This window comes from Artemia franciscana, chromosome 8 (genome assembly GCF_032884065.1).
Source record: "Artemia franciscana chromosome 8, ASM3288406v1, whole genome shotgun sequence".
NCBI classification, from domain to species: domain Eukaryota; kingdom Metazoa; phylum Arthropoda; class Branchiopoda; order Anostraca; family Artemiidae; genus Artemia; species Artemia franciscana.
In genome coordinates this window covers 29,440,285-29,461,527 of record NC_088870.1, presented here as the reverse complement: position 1 = coordinate 29,461,527, position 21,243 = coordinate 29,440,285, and the positions used below count along the sequence as shown (strand labels likewise).

The 21,243-nt window shown below is 35.6% G+C and overlaps 1 protein-coding gene across 1 annotated transcript in view; it reads left to right on the top strand.

Annotated features, from left to right (window-relative positions):
- The first annotated feature begins 1,076 nt into the window (after positions 1-1,076).
- Positions 1,077-21,243, top strand: part of LOC136030255 (protein sly1 homolog) — a 105,350-nt gene continuing 85,183 nt past the window's right edge. The window contains exons 1-2 of the mRNA XM_065709096.1: positions 1,077-1,168; positions 7,435-7,585. Coding sequence (XP_065565168.1) covers positions 1,144-1,168; positions 7,435-7,585 — 176 coding nt within the window. The 5' untranslated portion in view covers positions 1,077-1,143. The remainder of the gene's footprint in view (positions 1,169-7,434; positions 7,586-21,243) is intronic.

Below are 21,243 nucleotides of genomic sequence, written 5' to 3'. Positions count from 1 at the left end.
GTATTGAATAAGAATTTTTTGTACTAGACAGTTTTTCTAAAACATGTTATTTAGTTTTTGGGTACTATGAGCAGAGATTCACTCTTTACTTGGTTTCAGGTACCGCTGTATTCATGATAGGATAGTAGTGGTAAATTCTATTTCTCACTTCTCCCTTTAAGTAGCCCATAAAAAAAGTACTGGTCTCGTATGATGATAGTAGATTTGTTTTATCTATGTTCATCCATAGCTGTTTTTTACAAGAAATCTGTGCTTTGTGTTTAATTACTTTTCGGAAAAGTTTCTATAATGTTTGTCTTCAGTTGATTTTTATGCTGAAGTCACAATTCTGACAAGTGAAAATCTTGTTTTTACCAGAATTGAAAGTAACACTCGTAATCACTTTCGTCATTTGTTGTTCTGTTCTTTTTCATTTGTAGCTTGTAATCAAAACTGTCTTAGTAAACGGCTTATGATTTTAAACAAATATGTCTGAAAAATCACCCCTATTACCGGCATTTCTAGGTTTTTTTACCGTTTGTTCTTCTTTGCTTCAGACTAACATTGTAGCATAATGGCTCTTAATGCTGGTATTTAGGAGTTCACTAAGATTGTGTTTTGTTCTGACTAAAGAAACATGCAATATGACGGATCAAAGACAACTTATTCTCTTGAATGTCAAACTGAAAATACTGACATGTCCGCCCAGTGTCTTTAACCCGCTCCCTCGGTAATTCTGCAGAGATTTTAATTCTCTTTTCAGTGTCCCAGCAAGAAGAGTTAGATTTTTTCACAAGGCTTTTATTTCGCTATTAATTTACATTTATGTGTATATTATCTAATACTCTGATTGTATTTTTTTCCTTGTTTTACCCATCGAAATTACGCAAAAGAAATATTTGAATTAAACCTTATTAATCCTGCCTGTAAAAGGAATAAGTTTTGGCCTTCACAATTTTCGTTTGCTATTTAGACTAAATAGTGGGCTAAATTCAGATCTATAAAGAGCTATAAATTCGTTTACTATTTTTGGGCTAGTAATTGCCGTCGTTTGGGCTATGTTTCCGCCGAAATCAAGCAACTATGTTGTAGAACAACTTAATTTTGGCAAATAATTTAAATCATAAACACGATATTTTTGACAGATAAACCATTCTCAATACGATGTCCTTAAGACAGCGTCAAAAAGGCAAGTTGAAGCTTCAACTAATTGTCAGTACAGTATTTTGGTAAAATTCTAGTTAATCGACTTCTTGCTATCTCAGAAAGGGTTTAGTTTAGGAAAATGAAACTTTCAGGGATGAATTTAGAGACTAAAGTATGTCCTGGAAGGTATTTTGAAGCAACTACCTCCACTCCTTCTGGCTCTAGAGGGCCCTGATCTTTGATAACCTTTAAAAATATGTGTGTTATAAAAGTGAAACCTTGCAAAATAGATCTTCTGCTTAATTGAAGTACAACAAAATTATTTTCAGCTTCTTAACTCTGCTCAGTTCCATTTTATAAGGTTTTAAAGATGTGTAAATACATTTCCTAAATTTTGAAAAAAACACTGATATGACTCAAAATTATACTCAAATAACAGGAATTGCATTTTCAGAACTAAAGGCAGAGAAAAGCAACTAGCTTAGTAACTAAAAATTAAGGTAAAATATTGTTTTGTCAAAATTTCAGTAGGTATAGACCTGTCATGTAGACAAATTTCCTGGTCCTCTAGAGGGAGAAGTAGTGGAGTGGGTACTTTAAAATACCTTCCCAGGACATACTTTAGCCTGTAGACCCATTCCTGAAAGTTTCATTTTCTAACCTAAACCCTTTCCAAGATAGCAAGAAGTCAATTAACTAGAATTGTACCCAGTATTTTTTTTTATGGAAGCATAAAAACAGTGATCCTACAGCATAATATGCTAGGAAACAGTGTAATTTATGAAGTTTTGATAGAATATGACAAGAAATCCAGTTGTCTGATAGCTAACCATGACTTCAATGCTTTAACTTCTATACAAAAATTATTATACCCCCTGTAATATTTATCAGTTTTAGGTTTGACTAACATCTTATTCAATAGCCTAAGCCTAATTTTGATTGATTTTTGTACTTCTTGGTGTTCAGTGAGCAATCAGATAAATATTTAATAGTTAGCTACCTTAGAAGGAAAATTAAGAAACAAATAAAAGAAGTAGACAACTATTTTATTTATTATTTATGTTCTTTTTAAATATATTGTGGTGCATCATTGCCTAGGCTATTTTCTTTGTTAAAATGGGTGGTAAAACAAATTTAATTACCAATATACATGCAAGATTAGCAAACTACTAAAGTAAGGTTTTGTAATTTCTAAATATAATTTTTTGGTTAATATTGAGCAGTTCATATAATTGATCTACAAATAAAGTGAACATACCACTTAAGGCTGTATCCAGGATTTTTTTTTGGGGGGAGGGGGTGTTTTACATTGTACCAATGAGGTAAATTTCTAGTTGATTTACTTCTTGCTATCTCAGAAATGCATTAGGTTAGGAAATTGAAACTTTCTGGGATGGGTCTATGGGTCAATGTTGGTATTACTGGAACAATTGTTTTGGGTCATGAAACTATTGTTAATAGATTGTAATAGAGTTTGTGGCAGTTTTGCAACAGAGAAAAGATGTTCAAAAAGTCAAAACACATCCATTAACAATAGTTTCATGACTCCAAACAATTGTTAGACTAGATACCATTAGATGCTGTTTTTTATACTCTTTCTGAATATTGTAGGCTAATCAATTTTTGTTTCAAATTCAGTGTTAAGCCCTTTTAGGACTGTTTAAAATAATGATTTCATTCTATATTTTTAAATATAAAAATGGGTTATAACATCTATTTCAAACTAACTATTTCATTATAAATCCATTTTGTAAAAGTTGTATAATCCACCAACATTAATTTGTCAAGATTCAGTTGAATAAAAAGAAATGCAAAACAATTCTGCTATGTTTTCTTCTTATTCTGTTTGGTTGCTTAAAAACTGCCTTTTGCATATATGTCAAAAAATAACAAAAATTGACTGAAGAAATAAGGCAGATGGAAAATAGAGGAATTGTTTTGAATTTTTTATATAGCTTTATTGTGACAAATCAATGCTTGCAGACTATATAACTTTAAGAAAATATATTTTATAATGCAATAGTAAGTTTGAAACAAATGTCTTAACCCTTTTTATACCAAAAAATATAGAAAGAAATTATCATTTTCAAGGGTCCAAAAAGGGCTTAAAACTAAATTGTACAAAAGGCAATTATTATATTCAGAAAAAAGATAAAAAATGGCATCTAGTGATACTTTCACTTTATTTGCAGGTCAGTAATATGAACTGCTCAATATTTAAAACCCTTAATTTACAATAAAGTAACATGTAATTCCTTACCTTTTTGAAAATGTTATTATTCATTAGGTACTCATATGTTATAGCACCTATGTTAAGTTCTTTATCCATTGACACTCTGTAGAACTGGTTTCTTTGTTAGTTCTTTCAGCTTAGTGCAAGACAAACAAAGACAAGTGAAAGAATAGATGGGAAATATAAAATGTGGGCTATATATTTGCACATTAGGGGGGGGGAGTATTTTGACAGTTTGAAGTTAGAAAACAATTCTTACTTCATAATATGCAGAATAATTGTACCTAACACATTTTACAAGGAGACCCACTATACTTTACCCCAACCCCCTCCCCCCAAATGTGCAAATATATAGCCAAATTTTTTGTTTCTAAACTATTATATTTTCATCATATTTTGTGACGTTTTATCAGGATTAGTGAGAGAAACAAATTCTACTTAGATGAAGAACTTAACATAGGGTCTATAACATATGAGTACCATCCATTACTTTGTAAAGTCCTTTAAAACATTCTAAAGTGCTTGCTTATGAATAAACCTAAAACTAAGGCTGTTGAGAAAGAAACATGTTAAGAAACCCATTCATATTTCATAATATACAAAATTATTATAGCTAATACATTTTGACTACAATTCCACTAAACTTTACTAGCCACCCCTTAATGTGCAAATACATTGCCCAAGTTTTCATATTTCTCATGCATTTTGCCATGTGCCACTCTTGTTTTAACCTCTGGACCCATAAACTGAACCAACAGTAACAAAATCAAGAAATGGAAAACACATGGGAAGTATATAATTTGGGCTATATATTTGCACTTAAGGAGGGGGTGGTGGGTTGGGGGTAAAGTATAGTTGAACTGTTGCCAAAATTTGTTAACTATAATTTTTGTTTGTATATTATAAAGTAGGAATTGTTTTCTTAACATGTTCCCTTCTCTCTAGACCCAGTTCTTCAGTTATACCCTTGCTTATATCATCTTTATATGTGAACTGGTTCCCTGTGCCCCCTTCACCTAATTTGCAAACATATATCCCAAATTATATATATTTTTTGTAGTACATCTCTTTATTTCTTATTAATTTAACAGCAGGGAGCAGTAAACAAGCAGCAGGAAGAATATGAAAAAATGAATATTTAGGTAAACATGTAGTGGCTTGCCACTTAAAAAGGAAGCATGGTGAATATATAAAAGCAGTACCATTAGATTTCTAATTTTATGCTATTCCTAAATATCATGGATATTTTTCTGACAGTGCACTCTTCCCCCTGAATTCTGTTTTAATAATTTGCATTATGTTTCTATTAATCACCTTTCTTGTTTTTTTTCCAATTGTCATTCACTTTTTAAAGATGTAAATCTTGATAAAGGTAAAATTGCAGCTTAGGAGCTCTCCTAGAGAAAACATAAAAAATAAATAACACCATAAGATTCCTTATTTTGTGCTATTTTCAAATATCATGGTTGTTTTTTGATAATGCACCCCGCTCTGATGGTCCAATAGTTCTAAGATATATTAAAAAAAAACTAAAAGAAATCAGAAAATAATACAACTGGATAAGAGCATCTATTTTACAAGTTGTATTATATAATAGTTGTTTTTGGGTCAATGCACCACTCCCCCATGATGGTCCCAGATATAGCCATAGGATAGACACAGAAATCGAATAAATACACAAAAATATTGAAATTCTGGCCTTATATTATGCAGCAGTTTTCTATCGCTCAGATTATTTTGTTCCCTTCCATTTTTATCAACACATTGGATTATTTCAAATAGTATTTTTATTTGCAATTCCATTGTGACTGCTCTGTCAAAATTTGAATTTCATCAAGTCAAAAATACAGCTACAATTCTACAACACATTATATGATGAAAAACAGAAAAAAAATTTATTAGGGCTGTATATGGGACCATCAGTGGGAAAGTGTTTTGTCAGAAAAACAATCATGATATTTGGAAAGAGAATAAAATAAGAGATCCAAGAACACTACTCTCTATAAGTATCAGACAAGCTGCTAAACTAAAATTTTATCTTATTTTTGACTAGTTCCAAATGTTCTATGGGGTTGCAAGATTATTTTGATCTTTTTGAAAGAAATTTATTTGATGCTTTGCTTATTGCAATTAGCTCTTTTGAATACAGGGTAAATTTTCAAAGTATTTTATTTAGTTTAGGTTGAATTCTTGTATCTATACAAGGACAATTTTAACTGTACTTATAGTTAATAGTTGAGCATAATCAAAAAGGCATTTCCAGCTTGAAACTGATCTGTAAAGATGCTCCCCTGTTTTAAGCACAAGATCTTTCAGTTAGAACAAAGTATATCAATAGTAGATTAACTTAAGCATTCACATGTTCTAACACTGAGAATTGTTGTGAAGAAGAATAATTGTACTCAACTAGGGTATTCAATAAATTTGATTCTTGCTTGATCTTAAATATAAAAAAGAGGTTAATACATGTCCGCTTTTAAATGAAGCAAGCCTCTAAATATATTTCTGACAATGATCCCTCTCCCCCTGATAGTCTCAGGCTTATAAAAAACAGGTTTTCCCTAATATATATAACAAAATAAAAAAATATGAAATTCTTAATTTATAATATGTATTATGTCTCTATTAATCTGATTATCGTGTTTCCTTCCATTTTGTCCATATATTAAAATTATATTTAAGTAATATTCAATATCCAACTGATCTCTTGCCATTAGACAGGGTAAATACTTTTTATGGGTAGAAAACAATAAACTAATTTATCAAAGAATCGTAAATCATCAATGCATTGTCATTGGGGTGCATTGTCATTGGGGTGCATTGTCCAAAAAGCAACTATGATATTTGGAGAGAGCATAAGATAAGGAATCTAACGGTAAGTTTTCTTAGTTTATATTGTATTTTAAAAGTCAGTAAACTAGTATCTAGTAAGTAAAGGGCAATGTGACACCCTTGTATTACAATTACTTTGCAAAAATCTAAATCCTGCAGTTAATAGAAGAAGAAGAATAAACAAGAAAAAAGCAAAGAATTGGTTCTGCTATAGTCTACAATGAAATACCAAGCTTGGAGCGTTTTGATCAGCATAGACCAAAGGGGTTGCCAGATTTTGAATATTTTCAGTCAACCCAGACCAAAAGCAGCTACAATTCTTGTAATATGTATGATGAGTCTGGATTGAAAGGATTTACTGGACTTACAATCTTTCTCATGTTTTTAAACCCGGCCTTTGGCTTCCCAAACCAGAGGAAACAGCATTACAGGACTTAAAACACTTTTACAATCCAATTTTTTTCTCATTTGGTTAAAAATTACAGTGCTTGCATCATGTTTCCAAGGGTATCTCAAAGCACAAGTAGTTTTTGCAAAATGCATTTGATGTTGAATTGAAACATATAAAGTATATATCTACTGTTAATGAAACCTCAACACTCTACAATTTGTTCTAAAAGGGGATAAGTTTGAAAAATTGTATTTCACCTGATTGGCTTGGAACTGACTGGGTAAGCTGTGTATCTATTACCAAGGGCTCCTCAAAATGCAAAACTCAAGGATCACAAGGGCTTAAGCTCAAGAAACATGCCAAAATCCTTGAAATTGGCCTTTTTATGTAAATCTAAGCTTGCCATTGAACTACTATGACATGTGATATCATTCAATAGAATATAAGAAAGTTTCAAGTTTTAAAATGCTAGCTCTTTTGATTACTCAGCCAGATGGCTTCAAAGTGGAAACAATAGAGTTAAACTATTTTGGGAAAAATCCCACCCCAGCCCTCCAACCTACTCTGGACTTAAACCCTTTCAAAGTCCAGTATGGAAAATGTTGGAGATGCATTTGTGACAACATATTAAATTCTGACCCCATGTAAAAGCTAGTTCATTCTATGGTACAGACTGACTTGGTGGACATTGGAAAGTGGGGTATGTCACATCTTTATATAGGATTTTAAATCACTGCTGTGAATGCCTGACTTGAATGAATAATCAACACTTAGTTTCATATATGGGCTTTATAAATTCAAGTCCTTTTTGTTTTTTTTTACAGTCACTCATTTGATTTATTTATATTTACAGACATGCTTAAAGAAATGCTGAACTTCAATAAGCCTCTCAAGAACAAAGTCTATGATTGGAAGATGCTGATATACGACCAGTTTTCTCAAGAAATAATTGCAAATTTATTTCTTCAAAAAGAGCTAAATGAAATGGGTGTCTTGATGCACATGTAAGTGGGAAGTAGGACACTTTCAAGTTTTTTCTGTTTTATTTTTTAAATATTTAATGTTTTTTTTTTATTTTTTGGACAATTTTATGATTTTGTATCAAAATCTTATGATTTTGTTTAGACAATTTTATGACAGAAATTATGATTAGCACTATTATAAAACAGGAATTTAAGTCGATGATTTAAGGACCTGAGTTTTGTTCTATATAATTTAATTAAATACAAATCAAATTTAACTTAACCAAGGTAATTTAATTAGAGAATAATTTTATTACTACTGGTAATTTGAGTCAACCAAAAAGTGCTAAGTATCTGATTAAAAGTCAAATCCTGACAAAGCAGAAGCAGTTGAATTTGGATCTTCATTGATGCAACGTGTCAGTGAATGTTAATATGTGACAAAAAAACAAAACAAAGCAACAACAAAAAAAGAATGACGGTCTTCTTCTGCCATTGAAAGCGCATAGGGGTCGAAATAAGGGTCGCATATTGCTGTTTCTTTTTAACAGAGACATGTTGCGAGCCTGACTGAGACCCAGGCCAGTCAAAATGAACAATTTTTACAAAGTGTAAATTAGAATAAAACCAAGATAGATTGTGTTAGTGAGAGTCAAAGCTGGCATAACTTTTCTAGGGTTATATAAAAATGATTAATTTTACTTCTATATGATATTCTACCATCCTAAGGCAGAAGCTAAAAAAAAAAATAACAAAACAAAAAAACAAAAGCAAAAAAAAAAACTCAATAGTAAAAGACTGCTACACATTTTATAGTAGGAACGATAGTTTTCAACCTAAACAGTAGATTCTAAATGTCAAAGTATTATGAAAAAATGTGGAATTAAAATGTAAAGAACAAGAGTTTGGTTTCCTCTTATTTTGGAAACTTCTATTTTATTTTAAAAAGCAAACACACAAAAATAAGCAGTTGTTTTTCGAAGCATTGTTGTGTAAAATCTAAACTTTGTTTTAAAAAATAGGGTTTTTGGGGGTAATAGCCTCCCGTATATTTAAGAAAACCTGTTAATGGTGCTAAAAATGAACAGAAATTAAATGTCAATTTTTTTCAAATAAAGAGTAATATCAAAACCTAAAATGAACAGAAGTTATCCTGTGTATGGAGGACCCCCCGCCCCTCGGATAATTCAAGGATTAATGTTCTAGCGCAAGGGCAATAATGTATGAGATGAAAATAAAAATAAGAGATATAGACTGGAGCGATCCGTTGAATATTGAAGACCCAAATCAGTCAATTGCTTTATTTTATAGTAAGTTTAACCAAATTTATGACCGAGTATGTCCTTTGGTATTAAGAAACAGTCAGGATTTACCTTGTAAGCCATGGGTTACTCAAAGCTTGTTAAATAGTTTAAAAGAAAAAAAAATTGATTATATAAGGTGAAGATGCAGTATCCAAATGAAATTAATATTGAAAAATTAAAAAAATATAAAAATCGGTTAACTTTTGTTCTCAGGGAGGCAGAATGTGACGTTATGTCGACTTCTCTGTTTAAAGAATTAGCTGAAGTACTTAGTCAGCCGCTTTTATTCATTTTTAGTTCTTGCATGAAAAATGGTTTTTTTCCAGTTTGTCTTAAAGTAGCTAAGGTTTTACCTTTGTTTAAAAAAGGCGATAAAGATAATCCAAATAATTACAGGCCTATTTCTATTTTATCACCTGTTTCTAAAGTTTTTGAAAAAATAATAAAAGTAGATTTACTTCATTTCTCGTAAAGAATAATTTTTTTTCTCCCAATCAGTTTGGTTTCTTGCGTGGTAGGTCAACAGAGCAAGCAGTAGCTGCTTTAAATAATTTCTTATCAGATGCTATAGATGATAGTTACTTGTAGGCAACTTTATTTTTTGACATTAAAAAAACTTTTAATACAATAGAACATGCAATTCTTTTTGATAAATTGGAAAATGTAGGAATTCGTGGAATAGCTCTTGAGTTAGTGAGATCTTATTTATTAGAAAGAAGTTTTAAAGTCCAAGCTGGTGAGGAATCATCTTATATTTTTCATTTAGAAAATATAGGGGTTCCACAAGGGTCTGTATTGGGGCCGTTACCTTTTTTTATATACATAGATGACCTTCCAAAATGCATGCCTTTGGACGATGAATTACCAATATTGTTTGCAGACAAACAATATTGTACAGAAATTAGTTTGAAGGCTGGCAACGAGGAGGACCTACGATTGGCCCTCGAAACTGTTGCTTTTAATGTAAATTCTTGGTTTCATGCTAATCGACTAATACCTAACCTAGAGAAGTCGGAATTTGTGGTTTTTGGGAGAAGTTTGAGAGCAGTGAAGCGTGTGTCATTTAAAACTATTAGTATTGGAACTTTCTCCGTAAAAAGAGTGGATGTATTTAGATATTTAGGTATCTACATTGACTCAACTCTGTCTTTCAAGGCGCATATTAATAAACTCGAGGCAACAGTGTCCAGGAATCTCGGCTGTTTGCATAGAGTAAAGTTCCTGTTTCCTTACCAAATAATGAGAAAATTATATTTTTCATTAGTGGAATGCTATTTTCAATATTGCCCGACCGTTTGGATGTTGACATTCCATTCACACTTACGAAGACTCCAAATTGTGCAAAACAAGGCAATAAGAATCCTGGACCTTTTTTTAACACACCCTAGGAAGACAAAAGAATTATCTGAAACTAAAACATTTTTATTTCTTGATATTCTTCATTTACAACAAATTTTTCACCTTAGTACAGGCATATGGTTTTTAGAAATCCACGTAAGGATAATTTTTTCACTAAAATGAAACTCTTAGTTGAAAATAAACATAGCCATTTATGAAGAGCAAGGAATAAGTTTCTTTTTCCTTTTATTAAAAATGAGAGATCAAGACTAAGTTTAAGATATCAACTTCCTGAGATTGCCAATAAATATAAACTACTTGATTTAATAAGTGAGTCACCATCACTCTATACATATAAAAAGAAATTGAAAGAGATAGTTCTTTCTGCCTATAGTTGTGGGGACTGAATGTAAAGTGATTTATTTATAAATTAGTTTATAAGTCCCATCCGTGTCTACATGAGTCGATTTTTTTTTTCCGCTTCTTCTCTCTCTCTCTCTCTCTCTTTCTCTCTTTTTTTGTACTCTGTGTGAGTTATTGAGATCTAATTCCTTCTTCTTTTTTCTCTCTCTATTGTTAAAGGAGACAAAACGAGTTGTCTCCCTGTCTCCTTTGTGTAAGATTTATGTATATCGTTTCTTGTTTAATAAAGTCAAAAGTCGTAAAAGAAAATCACCATCTTACATAATAATGTAATTTCTGTCAGTCTCACTGATTTTTCAATTTCTCAATTTCATAATTATAAAAGAGAAGCTGTAAAAATGCATTTTGTCTTTGGTAACGAGAAAATAACGCTTTGGGTTTCTAGAAGGTTTTGGAGTGGTCACCCTAGTCCAATTTCTAGCCATTTTTATTTGTTTGAAGCTTGACTTGAAAGTTCATTTTAATTTATGTCCGTTTTAAGATTCATTTATCATTTACGTTATATGTATGCGTATTTGATTAAAATCTTTCCGAAAAAGAAGTTTTTCAAAGAAAAGTAAAGAACCATATTAAGCTTAAGACCAGCGTAAATAATTTCTTATGATAATTCAAACTTAAAACGGCCAGAAATTACTATTAAAGAATAAATGAAACCCAAAAATTAACACAAAAAAAGAGTTTGAATACCTCCCCTTTTCCCTTTCCCCTAATTGTAAAAGTCTAAAGCCTACTGCAACATTTGCGTTTGTTGAAAAATCGAGCAGTCATTAGAAAGACCTAATAAAATTAAACTGAATAATTGATATATAATGGTATTAATTGCTGAAAGCTTAGCAATTCAAGATTTTAGGCACAAAAGAAAATATTCGTAATGTAATTTTTTTCAGTAAAGCGTAAATGACGCAGTAGGCTGAAGACTTCTACAGTTAGGGGAAGAGAAAGGAGCAATCCCCAAGCTCTTGTTTGTAGTGATTTTTGTTCGATTTAAGTTCGATTTGAAGTATTTGGTTTGATTTCAGATGTAATTTTGGAAAAGGGTGTGGGAGGGGGGGTGTGTGTGGCTGGCTGCTCTTTGAAGGGAACTAGAATTTCCACTTTCAAATCAAATAAACTTCCTGCGAAGTTTCTACAACTAGCCCTTCCATAAAAACCTTATTAGCTAGCAATGGGCAACTTATATAACTTGTAGCCCCTTCCCGGGGGACTGTGGAGGGTTTGACAACCCCAGAGGAATATCTATCTGACCTTTGGACTATTTTGAACAAAATGGCTATCTCAAAATTTTGATTGGATGCATTTGGGGAAAAGAGAGTGTGGAAGGGGGTTTAGTTGCCCTCCGATCACTTTTGACTCTTAAAAAGGTCACTAGAACTTTCGATTCCCAGTTGAAAGAATCCCTTCCGAAGTTTATTCAATAACCCCTTCCATATAGCGTTGCCAGTAATTTAATTATTCATTCTTAGTTTCTGTCCGTTTCAGGTTTTATTTATTGATTGATAGTAATTTCTGTTCGTTTAAAGCTGGAGTTATTTCACGACTTTACTTCTGCTCCTTTTAGGTTTTAATATAAATCTTCACTTTTCTTTGAAAAACTTCTTTTTTTAATTTTTTTTAAATGAATTCTTATTTTTTTTTTGTTCATATAGTTTTCCTGTTGATTAAAATTAAGAATTTCTGTAAAGCTCTTTCAGTTTTTTTTGCTTAAAAATTAAAATGTTTGATTGTAATTTAAATTTTGGACCAAATTTGAATATTCAGTAAAAATTTTTGATTCTCAATGGTCTTATGCAATAAACTAGTTATAATAGTTCTACTATAGAATAGCAGGTGGGTGGAAAGGGGATTACTGTTCATATGAATTGAAAATATGAGTTACTTTTTGTCTTCCTTAGGGCTAAAGGGGTTCTGTTCCTTATACTGTAGACATCCTTGAATATACATATACCCTAATCCTTCATTTTATCAAAAAGAATCGTTTCGTGTTGTAATTTGTTGTAACTGTTTGTTTCTTTAAACAATAAATGTCAAGGTCAGTTATTAAAAGAGCTCTGAATTTTTATCGCGTGGTGAATAAGCACAACCAGATTTGTTCCCTATTTTCTTTTGTCCTAGTTTAGGCTTCCTTGGCCAAAAAATTTAATTTGAGGTATTTATATAGCTTTAAATTTTAAAGCAGATTAGCTTCAAGAAGTCATATATTTCGTGTTAAGACTCTGTACAAAGCATTGCCCTTCCAAAATTTGTCGTCATGATTAAGGTCCCCTTGGTCAGTCTGCTTACCCTAAAGGTTTCTTGTCGGTCGGATAAAAACTATGTAAGTAAGTAAGTACTTTTATTACCTGAAAATTCACTGGAATTACATCGGAGTACGAATGGAAAAAGAAAAGAAAATCACAGTACGAACATAACCATAACCATAAGTAAACACACACTATGTACACCAACAAAACTACTGACACATGACAGCTAGCCGCGGGTTCCTCCTTCCCTTAGCCTTTTCCAGGAAATTCTCTACGACCCGGTTAATGCAAACTGTTGGATCGGACACTCCTTAATTACGCATGATATACGAGTTCCTCGTCCACGGAGGAAGTCTCAGAAGGAACTTCGCGAATCGAAAAAACAGAACTCTTACTTTTGTACACTGGGCGGACGACAAATAATTCCAAAAAGGTGCTATATACAGTACATGTGGAAGGGCAATGGCATTATACAGTGACGCAAGAAATCTGCGGCAGAATCGATGTCTCTTACCAATGATTGATCCGTAAGCAATCCGGATTTTCGCCTCTACGTGTCGTACAAGCAACGTTCGTGTCGAGTAGAGGCTTCGACTGATTGGAAAACCAAGTTAAGTAATGCTCTCACATGGCTTAACAGCTGAATCACCTAAAGAGCTTAACAGCTGAATCACCTAAAGGAATTTCTGTCTCATAATACCCTGCGTTGAAGAACAGTACGGCCGATTTAGACACATTAAATGATAAACCTATTTTGTTATATTCCCTACTCAAAACATCAAAATTCTTCGATAGTCGATCGGCAGACCTGTTCAAATTAAGTAGGTCGTCAGCATACGTCGGCATATGTCATCAACGAAACATCGATCCCTTTTGAAACACAAGACGTAGCTACCTGGGCTTGTGCCGGCAGAATGCTACTGTTATACAAAGTCGGAGACACAACTGAGCCTTGTCTGACCCCTTTACGAACCGGTATAACAACAGATTCAGCCGGACTTGGGGGTATTTTCATTTGCGCTCTATAGTTATTGTACATATAATACACAACTCTGACAATACACAGATTTAGCCCTTGTTTATACGCTTCTAAAAGGATCTGCATATGCACCGACGAGTCAAACGCCCGGCTTACGTCAAAAGGAGCAATAACTAATGGGTCACCCGTTGCCTCAGAATCAGATAAAATAGCAGCAAGAGCGAACAGAGCATCAGCGCAACCAAGACTTACCGTAAAGCCAAACTGGTAGTTTGGTATTTGGCAACAGTTTCTAACATTCAGTTGTATAAGCATTTCAAAAAGCTTACATAAAACTGGCGACACAGTAATTGGGCGATAGGAGGAGCATATATTAGCTGGCTTTCCTTTTTTCAGGATGGGCGTAAGTTGTCCTCTACAGAAAACATCGGGTACAATACCGACTACGAATATGATCAGGTACAATAATGTTAACATTTCATACAAAAAACGAGTACCATTCACAATGTGAAGTGCACACAAACCGTCAACTCCACGCGATTTTTTCTTTTTCAACTCAAAGACATTTGCAGTTACATCTGAAACAGTTACGGTAAAGTCCGGGAGACTCGAATTCCATAGCACAGATTAAAGTTGTTAAATCTGTCGAAAGTTCTTAAACAGATTCGAAAGCACATTAACACATGATTCAATGGGGATATGGTCGGTGGAGTGACTTACCATTAGCACTCTAACTGTGCCACTCACGTTTAATGTGCATCCGACATGGTCTATATTTGAGACTGAACCACTAGTGTGTACGAAAGTAAAATCAATATCTTTTGGAAGCACACGATACCGATTTTCCAGTGTGCTTAGGATCAACTGGGATCGAGGAGAAGAGTCGTCAGCTATATCACAGTTGTAGTCTCCAATTATAACGCATTCCAGTTTGGACAACATAATGGTCTCGAGGCACTTTGCAAGAGCACGCACTGACTTTGAAAAATCGGTTATCTGATTCTTCGTCGCTGTAGTTTGTGGGGAGGTGGACATTGACGATCACAAGATTCCCAGCTCTTATAACCATAAAGTTTTCAGCTGTATCAAGACTCTCGGAATCAACTGCAGAGCTACATACAATCGCTAGTCCATCAGAGGGTCTTCCACGTTGACGAGACTTTGCTGGGACAAAATAAAATGTATGATTGTCTGAAAACTTTAACAGGCTGAGACTATCACTTGTCAGCAGATGTTCTTGGATGCATAGAATATTGCCTCGCCGACATAATTCTTCATCAAGGGGATTCTGGGAGACACACCTCCGTTCATGTTCCACGACACAATCTTAGTACTTGCAGGCTGTTCATTCATTGGAGCGATTTTTCTTTCCAATTTGCTTTTTCATCTCAGGACATTGGAATGACTGACAGGTATGTTTTGTCGATTTACATGCTGCACAGCCAATTGGATTCGTGCAGGGGGTAGTAGCATTTGACGTATGGCCTAGGACACTGCAACGGGGACAAACCTGGGGAGCGGAATATGCCGCTGAAACGTGACCGAATTTCTGGCAGTTATAGCATCGTTTTGGAAGGTACACAAATTCTTCAATCGGAAAAAGTTCAAACTCTAGTTTTGGCGAACTTTTCATGGCCAAACCTAGCTGATAGCGGGAAGAAAAATATAACTTATAGGTTCGACTTCCACCACGCTGCTCTGCCCTTTCGCAACCTGAAACGCAGTTTTTCACCTTATTGGCATCATATGTAGTCGGAATGTTTTTGATCACGCCTATAAAAACTGGAGATTTCACCCTAGCTTCTACACTTTGCGGCTTCTGGTTGATAGAAGAGGCAGTGCTGTTTGCCTTGACCTTCGTTTTAACTACAAGCCGCCATTCAGAAAGACCTCTTTTCAATTCAACATCATCGACTGACAAGTCTTCTCCACGCATACTCATTAAAAATTGTTTTCGTTCCTCTGGCGTGGTAGTGGAGGGTGGGTTCTTCAGAACTACGGAATAGGGTAGTGGAGAAAGTCTATCTGGTGCAGGATTGGGCTGGCTTCAGAACTACGGAATAGGGTAGTGGAGAAAGTCTATCTGGTGCAGGATTGGGCTGGTTTTCGTCACTCACAAATTTGCTTGGAGGCCACGTGATTGGGACTTGGTTGTAGCTCTTGAGAAAACCTGAGAACTGCCGTCGTATTTCATTCACTGTTGATATAACGCATGCGACTACTTTTGCTCCACTGGCCGGTACTTCTTGAGGATCAAATATGACGAACTTGGGAAGTTATATTCTTTCTTTAGCGTATCTTGCAAATAGCTTAGTAATATCCATTAAATTATCCACTTCTTGGACGCATTTCGTAAATTGATCACCAGTTTCGGCCTCCTTAGTAACAATTCTTTGGCCTTTAAGGTTGAGTCTCTATAAAAAAAACTCCACAGCTCGTTTCAAATATACTTCCTTCTTTATCCCGCTAATCATTGAACGCGATATGTAGTTTAACACAGGATTTAGTATTATAGTCTCCTCCATGCTTGAAGTAAGCTACTGAAATCACCCATCTTGAGGTTTCTTGAATCGATGCTATCTATTTTGTTTGCGCTTAAGAAATTTGGGCCTGTTTTGAGTGTCATGAATCATATAAATTTTTTCCTCCACATGTTTAGTCTACATTGACTCCCTGTCTTTAATGTCCTGTTCGGCAAATCTAAGCCAATCAAAGAAAACAAAAATTTAATTGCAATAAACCAATGTTTTAAGTGGCAGATATCGATATGACCAATCTTCAAATTATTTGTATTTTCATTGACGTCCAATTTCTCCTGTGTATATGCCCTGTGAGATACAAGCCGATCAGAGACAAGAAACATATTAGGCTCATATTCCAGTTTCATGAATGTTAGTTTTAAATTCATTTTCTGCATTAGAGTCCACCTAGCCAAGAAGCTTACGGATGGTATTTTCTATCCGATTGGAGAGATGAAGTTTAAGGCCCCTTTTTGTGCGTCTAGACTCTTACTTTTTGGTCTAACGTGATCAAAAACTCGCCAAGTCAAGTGACTGGTCTGAATAAGTTTTGTGAGATCTAGCTGATTTGAAACAAGTTTCCGGTCTATTTTTGAGAGAAATAACTTTTTTCAAGTTATTTTTGTCCATATAAAACTCCCTCGGTAAATAAGTCATTCGACCCAATAACTTACAGGCACAAGTTTCAAGCTTTCAAGAAAAAAGTTTCGGTCTTTTTTCAGACGTGCCATTGTATGGGAGACAAAAATGTTTTGGCACTCATTTCCCAAGCATAATTTTTAAAGTCTGCTTACCCTCTTTAAATTTTCCTTACAGTTTTAGCTCGATCCCCAGTTGCTTCGAAGACATTACTGATCTGCTTCTTTGGCAGTATTGTTGTATATTTCACCGCCCCTAGAAACAAAAATATGAAGTATCCCCGCCCCTTCCCCCATCACACCTAAGTTTCAGCTTATTCCCCAAAATTTGTTCCTGTGACGTTGTAGATACTCATTATGATGACTTAGATGCGTGTTTTTTTTTTCAGATTCACCTCTGTCCCTAAGTCAAGATTTGAAGTTTTCATGTTCCTTCTCTTCTTTTTTGTTTATGTATCGTGCTAGATGCTGATCGACGTAAAGAGTGACGTCTACCTAATCCCTCTACTTCGGTCCATCTCAAGCGTTTGTGTTTCGCTTAGTCTGATGTTTGCTATCATTGGAAACTTTGATAGGTTGTTAGACCATCACTCCTCTGGTCGGCCACGGGGTCGCTTATAGCCGGCTTTGGTAGATTCCAAGTAGTAGATTCTCTTTCGGGGTAGATGTGGAGGCGTTCTGGAGATGTGGTAAGGTGTGCTGGGCTGTTTGGGTAGGAAACCGAGACTGCTTAATTAGCTCCAACAGCTTCTCGTTGCTGATGAAGTTGAACCATCGTAGATCTTATATCCTCTTTAAGCTTTTTGACTGAAATATGTCAATGCCTTGAGGGTTATGGGTGATGCTTGTCTTGCCATAGCTCCTTAAAGCATCTCAGAGCCGATAAGTGCTTCAAAAATCGCAGCGTCGTTGTGCAGCTGATATTAGGTTATAGCCAAAGGTGACAGTTAAGTCTGTCTATGGCAAAATATGTCTTGATTAATCTCGCTTGTCTCTTGGAGAAAAATGAGCCTGCTGATGAAATTATGGGGCCGAGGTATGTGAACTTCAGAACTATATCAAATGATAGTGGTGCTGTCTAGAGCAGCTGAGAAATTGGCAGTAGCAGCAGATGGGTTTTTGGCCGTAATTTTGGTTTTGCTCCAGTTTATGGCAGTCCTATTTTTGCAGCCCTTCTCGTATGGTTCGAAGCCCTTCCAGCAACTGATCCACGTAGTCAACCAGAATGGCTAAATCATCAGTAAAATTAGCGTCAGAGATGACTCGGTCACCAAGCTACAGGCCAAACCTGAAACGTGAAGTTGTCTTTATCTTAGTGTAATCAATGACGACATTTAGGAGGTCTAGGACCACTGAACGTCCTTGGCGCACTTACGTCGTAATTTGGAAAAACAGGCTATTCTGGGCGTTCACTTGAACACGACTCTGCGTCCCATCCTGTAAAACCTTGAAAACTCTGCAGTATTTCTGAGGGAGGCCAGTCGACTTTAGAATCTACCATAGACCTTCTCAATCAACCGAGTCGAACGCGGCTCGGAAGTAGATTAAGATGATAAATGCTTTCCTGTTCGAACCCCATGATCTTTTTTACTTTTTGTCGAATCGTGGAAATCTGTTCGATAGTAGAACAGTGTAATATAAAACCGTCTTGCTCCGGCTGTCGGACTTTACGATTGATTTTCTGACATTGATCTAGCAGGTGATCTGAGAAAAGTCTTCCGGGGACTCAGAGTAGAATTTTTCCAAGGTAGTTGGTGCAATTACTTCTAGAGCCTTTCCTCTTCCACAAGCAGATGAGACACCCTTTCGCCAATCTTTTAGAATTATCTCAGTTTGCCAGATAACAGGAGATGGAGAATCAGGAGTATATCACAGATGGGCTACTATTGTTGTAGAGCGAGCAGGAGTGGTCCCTCTGCTGCTCAAGGCAGTCATGTCAAAACTTTCACCAGGAAGAAGTGCCTTATCCCAAGATAGGATAGGTCACAATATGGATGCTTTATTTTCCGTGAGGTCTCGGACATGCCTGAACAAGTCACTAATGTCCTTCTTTTTTGATGCTAATTCGTTTTCATTGGCTTTCCTTGCAAAAAACAGGGGTTAGGTCCCGGTGAATATGTCTGTTCCACACTCAATTGAGTCTTCGATAAGTGGCTATGTCCCCAAGAAGTTTTGCTCTCTGTCTTTGCTCTATAACTTGCAGTATTTCATTTGTTAGCCATGGATCCTTCGGTAGCTCTTCTTATCAAGCACAAGATATGCTGTTCAGCTGATCTGTTGTTTGAAATATTTCAACGCATCTTCACTATTGCTGAGTGTGCCAAGGATCTCGAAATGATTTGATAGCTCGACACTGTACTTCTGGCGAGTATCTAACTCTTTTACTTTCCCAACGTTTACAGTGACGGGTTTTCTTTAAATTGCTGTGCTTGGAGATTAAGCTGGATGTTTGTGCACACAAGCCTGTGGTTAGCATTTCCAAACTCTGCTGATCTGTAAGTTCTGCGACTCTTCGTCGAGGATATTCAGCGTTTGCAATAATGACGTAATCAGCAATCTTTTCTTCACGATCGTTGTTTCTTTACGACGTGCACTAGTGGATAGTTTTAAGCTAGATGCTTGCGATGACAAGGTCGTGAGATCGGCGCAGTCTAAGTAGTCGTAAACCATTGCTAAGTGTGTCGTGGATACAGGACCAATGGCGCCGTGCTAAACACCTATATCGTCGTGCACTGTCGCAGTGAAATCACAAAGAAGAATAGTTACGTCGTTGGGGGGAGGACGCTATCGCAAGACATCTGGGCATTACATAGTAGTACTCTTGCTTGGTACATCGCCGGAGCGTCAGGGTATATCATATGATGATGGTCATCATGCTATGCTTGTGTCCAAAGTGGGCCTCCATCAGTCTGTCAGACATGGCTATTTAGTGCATTGTCTTCACAATTTCTTCTCGTGCTCCCTCCAGACCAGAGCTACAAGTGATTGTTGCCCATTCCCTTTTCTCTGCTTCCGGTAAGACGAGTTTCTGCGAGACCTGCGATTTTGTTCTTGCGCAGTTCTTTAGAGAGTGGACTTTTTGATGCAGATGCATTCAGTGTCAAAAACATCCAGGTTGCTTTTTGAAGCCTCCCTTGGTCCATAATGTTTAGTCTTTCTGACGTCAATATGTCAGTTGACACGCGATGGCCAAGATCTCAAAGGAGAGTCCTGATCCATGGCTGCATCGTCACTTTGCCAATTTTGATCCTCTGATAGCTCACAAGGTTTTTTTTTCGTTCCGCTACTTAACGGGATAGATTGTAAGTGCTATAGGGGCTCAATTTCGTTGATATTTGAATCTGACCCCCAAACTGTGGATCCCAGAGTTTGATGTCAAATCTTCAGTGTGTTCCAGATGCAACAAACCTGGACTGAAAACGAAAGAGAATTGAACGTGATGGCTGAAAACTGTCTGAGACAGGGTTCAGAACCTGCGGATCTGAAACGGATGATGCAGAACTGGTGTTAATAAACTTTTGAAGATATAACGTTTCTAACCGCTTCCACCGAGCAAAAAATTTAAGTTCTCTTGCATCCCCCCATTATTCAAAAGTTTCAACTGAATCCTGCAGGTCGTTCTTGAGATATTGCAGATGTGCTTATAGCCTGAATATGCACATTGTCTTTAGATTTACCTCTTCCTCCAATCCCAACTCAAGATTTGGGGTCCACTTGACCACCTCACACCCCTTGAAAGTTTCAATTGGATCCCCCGAGCCATTCTCAATATATTGCGGATGCTCTATTTTGTTTTCTTGAACAAATATAGTGTCTTTTGATTTACATCACTGCTTACCTATGAGTAATTTCTAGTCTCACTGGATCTTAAGGTGCCAAAACTCATAGGTAGATCTAAGACAAAAATCTTTATGCCCTTTTCTTTCCCCTCTTCAATGTCAAAACTTGAGGCACACTCGACCCCCCCCCCAAGGAGAAAAAATCGAAGTTTCAATTTGGTTTCCAATGCTGTTCCTAAGATAAAGCAAATACACCCTGTTTATAACCTGGCAAAATATATTACGTTTTGATCCACCTCAAGTCTCCTTCAACCTATTAGTGAACAACGGATAATTTACATAATTCAGGACCATTGCCAGTGGGACAACGGGGTGATGCCAACCCTGGTGGCATGTTTATCCGACCTTTCGACGTGTGTTAACAAAATGGCTGTCTAAAAACTACGATCCGATATCATGGGCGGTTGTTGGAGGAATGGG